The 5322-nt window shown below is 35.9% G+C and overlaps 1 protein-coding gene across 2 annotated transcripts in view; it reads right to left on the bottom strand.

Moving 5' to 3' along the window:
- Window positions 1-371: 371 nt before the first annotated feature.
- The window catches only part of LOC102593106 (aminoacylase-1), a 13342-nt gene continuing 8391 nt past the window's right edge, over window positions 372-5322 (bottom strand). Inside the window, exons 3-4 of one of the 2 annotated variants that reach the window (XM_006364277.2) lie at window positions 1319-1558; window positions 372-958 (exon numbers count right to left, since the gene is read on the bottom strand). In XM_006364277.2, coding sequence (XP_006364339.1) covers window positions 845-958; window positions 1319-1558 — 354 coding nt within the window. In that variant the 3' untranslated portion in view covers window positions 372-844. Of the gene's footprint in view, window positions 959-1017; window positions 1134-1318; window positions 1559-5322 lie in introns of those variants that run through there. The other variant, XM_015303899.1, reaches the window with a different exon arrangement.

Raw genomic sequence — 5322 nt, 5'->3', positions numbered from 1 at the left:
TTAGTTTTTAAAAAATATTTCAACTTCAAAATTTCAATTTTTCACCCCTACCCTCGATCCCCCCTCACCCCACTACCCCCTTAAGTTTGTTTTTAAAAATTATTTTTAATTTCAAAAATTATTTTCTACTCAAGTAAAAATAAAAGATATTTCTCAAAAATATTTTTCATTCATAAATCAAACACTAAAAATCTTTTCCGAAAAATATTTTCTACTCACCAACCAAACATGAGAAAATAAGTCAAAAATCAACTTGTTTTCCAGTAAAACATTTTCCTTCATACCAAACACACCCTATATCCCTCTCATTATACTTCTACTTCTAGCACAAACATGACGAGCCCAGATTCAAATGAATTTTAAATATACAATTCCCTTAAGAATCCACCCTTTAACCCATTTTACATCCCACAAAATGATGAGTTTAACAACACTTCTGGTTGATTGCAACTTAAGACTTCAATAGCTGCATCTCTCGATGTATATTAAAAAATATAGCACTTAGCACTAATGACATTTGCACGGAATATATATTGGAAGAAAATAAAACAAGCTTGATATTTAGTCGTTTTGATAAATGCACTGTTCTTCTATATCCTCTCAGTTTCTATTCATTAATTCATTTCCAACCCAGGCTAAGCTTTGACATTGCGTTTGCCTACCCAATGTTTTTCTCGTCATTGCTTGCATATTAATGGCACTGTTCTTCAATGATTATGAAATATCCATGTTGTTTATTCGTACAGCAGAAAGATGTTGGAGAGATTTCCAACTGCTCTGCGGCCTTCACTTATACAATACTACAAGACAAAGACGACCTCGAGGTTGCTTCAATACAACTTGCTCACAATTCCTCTCTCGAAGCATCATCTCTTTGATACTGAATATAAGATGCATATGTTTTGATTATTGACTCATAAACATCAATACCTTTCAAATACTCATCCTTGTTCAAAAACTGCAGCAAAAGAGAATGCATATTAACCATAGGCCAAAGTCAGGATTTCCACCACATAAAACAAAACTATTTAAACAAGTGAACACAATTTACAAGTCGAATCAAATTTACCTCATTTCTACAGTCAAGCAAGAATTTAGCCTCCTCTAAGTGTTTGCTTATATTCATCAAACAGCTGACATGGTAAACAGTAACCATAGCTGTAGCATTACACTCTGCTTCCTTTCTTTTGGAGTTCTTAACTTATTCTTTTGATTTTCTCATATTAAGAGTATATTTAATAGGTTCAGAAGACTGTGTGTGTATGCACATACAAAACTAACATGTACCACCAAATAAGCAATATTAAGTAATGCTCACCTCGTTGTGGTCGTGCAGAAGAATGGGAGTGTTTGCCATCGGAGAAAATCCTATTGCTGGCAGGCCTCGCTCCCGAAAATAGCGTGCATCTGTTGATGCAGGAAATATTTCTGGTTTTCCAAGTCTGGCATTAGCTTTGATGATAGCTTCTTCAAACAGTGCCCACCAAATATTGGAACTGTCAACAGCTGTAACAGCTGGCCTTCCAAACTTGTCGTTCACACTCACCTTTTGCTTGAACTGTCCAAGAGCAAGGGCATTGTACAGTCTCTTAAATTAGTAGCATATTGCACTTCAAAATATTGTTCAAATAGACTGCTGATACGAAGTCAAACAATAACCAGCGGGAATTCTATCAACTAGTACAACTAAAGATGACTTGGGAGCTATTATTATCCACCTACAGAATTCAAAGTATTAGATAAAAAAAAAAAAACAAATAGAAAAGAAGATACTTACCAGAGATCTTAATAAATCTACAAACTGATCTATATCCTCGAAACCTACTTCTTTACACCAAAAGTAGAAAGATATTATACAATTCCATTTAACTTTCTAGATGGAATTGGATCTATCTTCATAACACCTCCTGTTTCTCTCTCTCCAAACTGTCCACCAGATGCATTAAATATGTGAAAGGTTCTGAGTCTAGGATGATAAAGTTTGTAGATTGTATCAAGAATCTTGGATTAAAGTTGACTGGAAAAGTGCATCAAGACATGCCTACTAGATGGAACTACACTTTTCTTATGCTTGAGAGTGCTATTCCATATCGTTGGGCTTTTTTGACTTCAAGTTAATTGATGCAGATTTTAAATGTTGTCCTTCATAAATGGATTGGAACAAGGCAAAAACAATAGCCAAATTCCTAAAGCCTTTTGATGAAATCACTACTCTATTTTCAGGAAATCAATATCCAACGGCCAACTTGTTTTTACATTGTGGAAAATTCACTTGTTGATAATGGAAAAGAAAAATAGTCAACACTCTGATATTAAAGAAATGGCAGAGTATTTAAGAAATTTACAAAGTATTGGGAAGAGTATACTCAAGTTTTGTCTTTGGTAGTCGTTCTTGACACTCGATATAAGTTAAAGTTCGTGAAATTTTGCTTTTCAAAACTTGACTCTTTGACTTGCAAATGATAAGGTGAAGGTTTTTGAAGATAATTTGCATCGACTGTTTGAGGAGTACATGAAATCTTCAGCATCTAATAGTGCATTGGTGGGAAGTACTCTTGATGAATCTGATGCTGAGATGAGAAATGAAATGGATGAATTTGATTTGTTTGCAAGTCGGCCAGAATCTAATTCGGAAAAAACACAATTACAATTATATTTGGAAGAGCCTGTACTTGTCTGCAAGGGGAATGCTAATCTAGATGTACTCAAATTTTGGAAAGATAACATGAATAGATATCCTGAGCTATCACTGATGGCAAAGGCTGTTTTAAGTATACCTATTAGTACTGTTGCGTCTGAATCAACGTTCAGCATTGGAGGACAAGTAATTGGAAGATACCAAAGTTCAATCTTACCGGAAAATGCAGAAGCTAAGTTATGTCCTCAAGATTGGCTTTATGGACATTAAGGTTAATTTACTCATGTGGATATGTATTATGCCTTTTTTTTCTTTACTCTTTCTATGTAGTTATCAATTCTGTTTTCTCTATTTGTAGCGGCTGATGATTCTGACGAAGATGATATTGCAACTGATGTGGAGAGGTTGTTGCTAGGTTCCGAATGCTGATCATTGTTATTGCAATAGTAAGTATATCCTCCTAGATTTGATTTACTGTCTAGAGTAGGGGTGGCAATTTTGGCCCATATTAATAAAATGAGTCCATTTAACCCATATTTAATAACTTTGACCACTCATATTTTAATTGGATAAATATGGGCTTCATGCTAATTTAAGAGCGGTCAAAATATGGGTATCCATAGAGACCCATAATAGATCACTTACTTTTTACTTCCACTCAAAATTCTTAATTGTGCTAAAAAATAAATAATTTTCAAAAAAATTAGAGGATGGAGTGGGGCTGAGATTGGGGGTGGATGGGTGGAGGCAGAGGTGGGGTAGGGTGGTGGTGGCGGGAGATATTTTTATTTTTTGGAAAACAAAAAAAATTAGGGGTAGGTTAGTGGAAGGTGGGAAGGGGGGGTAAATTTTATTTTATTTTTTAAAAACATAATTTTTTTCTTTTTGGAAAACAAAAAAAATTAGGGGTAGGTTGGTGGAAGGTTGGGGTGTGTGTGTGTGGGAGGAGGGGGTAAAAAAAAATTTCTTTGAAAAACATAAAAAGAAACTCAATTTTTTATGGAAAAACATAAAAAAAGTGGGGATGGATGGGTGCAGATGAAAGCGGGGTGAGGTGGAGGGGGATAAAAGTAGGGTGGGGGTTAGAAAAAATAAAATAAAATTAGGGGTGGAGTGAGTAGATAAAAATTACTTTAGAACTTAAAACATATAAATTCATTTTTTAATTCTTCCATCTATGTGGATGAAATATGGGTAAACTCATATCCAATCCATCCATTAATTATCCAAACCATATTTACCCATATAACATATGGGCGGATTGGATAATTACCCATGTTTGTTCAAACCATTTTAAACTCATCCACATCCAACCATTTGCCACCCCTAGTTTAGAGTAGGCTACGAACAATGTAGATTCTAGGAAATGCACCTTTGCACTTAACTAAAAGATTGGCATATTTTTATATGACAAACAATGCAAAAGCTGTCAATTGTTATGTTGCATTCCTTGTGTTTCTCTTTTTTATTGGGAGGGTGGTGTTCAGAGGGGATGCAACTGAAATTTTGACTGCTAGAGTTCCAGGTTTCCAGTTGTATAAGGGTCTGCTTCTATGTAGTCACTGGCTCACTGCTCACAACCTGTTTGCACAGCAAGTGTGCAACTCCAATTCATGCAGTTTATCCACAAATGCAGCAGCACACCGTAACTCTAGTTTAGTACCTAATGCAGGTGATCAAAGTAGCTCTTTCAACTCAAAGTTCTCTCCAACTAACTTGAGCTTTGCTACACTCAACAAAAAACTGATACCACCTACAGTGCATCCATTCTTGATGTCTCATAATTAGGCCATGTGTTGAGTTAAATCGATCACTTACTGAAAGAAGATTATGATCAAGTTGTACCCGAAAGCAGATATATTTAGGATAAAATACTTTATTTGATTTTGTGTTGGGAGAGCTTGTTTTTGCTATGTAGTGTTGTTGTGGGATTGAATTTCTTATTATCATAAACTACTTTCAAAGCTTTAGCAGTAATATTAGGTTTTTTTTTGTCTGTGTGTAGTCTATGCTTCTCATATAATATGTTTATATTGTTTGTAATGACTTTGTTTTGTATTCAAGCTGGCTCTTTGTTCATTTTGGTATCTCCATCTTTGTATTTAATTTTAATCATCCTTTCCCTTTAAACTAAAGGAGGAAGTTGGGTGAATTTGTTGGGGAAGATTGTTGCTTTCTTCGGAAGTGAATTAATCTGTTGAAAATTAAAGGAGGAAGTTGGGTCAAGTTGGGCGGGTTGGGTTATGACCCATTACTTGACCCGTTTGAACCCAAGTAAATTTGGGTTGGGTTGGGTTGAGTCTTGACCTGTTTGTTTTTTGACCCGTCTAATTTTAACCCAACCCGTCCAATTACCATCCCTAGACCCTAGTAGCAAGATATTGCCCATCCATTTTACAATTTTTAGAAGAGGCAGTGATAGTATGGTCCTTTCCTATGTTGCGCGGACTCTTCATTTTTGCGGCCGAACCCGTCTCGACTCGACACTGGTGCGGGTGCGGGGTGCGTGTCGGATTCGGTCAATCCGATCCGGATACTTTGACCAAAGCCGAGAAAAAAAAAATGGGGAAGAGATCAATTTCATGGCCGGCGAAGGTTGACGACGACGAAGAAGTTGTCTCGTCTAGCTGCTCCATGGAAAAGAATAATGAAGAGGCAAAGCTTACAAGAATAGAGAGAGAGCA

This window comes from Solanum tuberosum, unplaced genomic scaffold (genome assembly GCF_000226075.1).
Source record: "Solanum tuberosum cultivar DM 1-3 516 R44 unplaced genomic scaffold, SolTub_3.0 scf00488, whole genome shotgun sequence".
Classification (NCBI taxonomy): Eukaryota; Viridiplantae; Streptophyta; class Magnoliopsida; order Solanales; family Solanaceae; genus Solanum; species Solanum tuberosum.
Note: the sequence above shows the minus strand (reverse complement) of the source record. Positions and strands in the feature narration are given on the sequence as shown.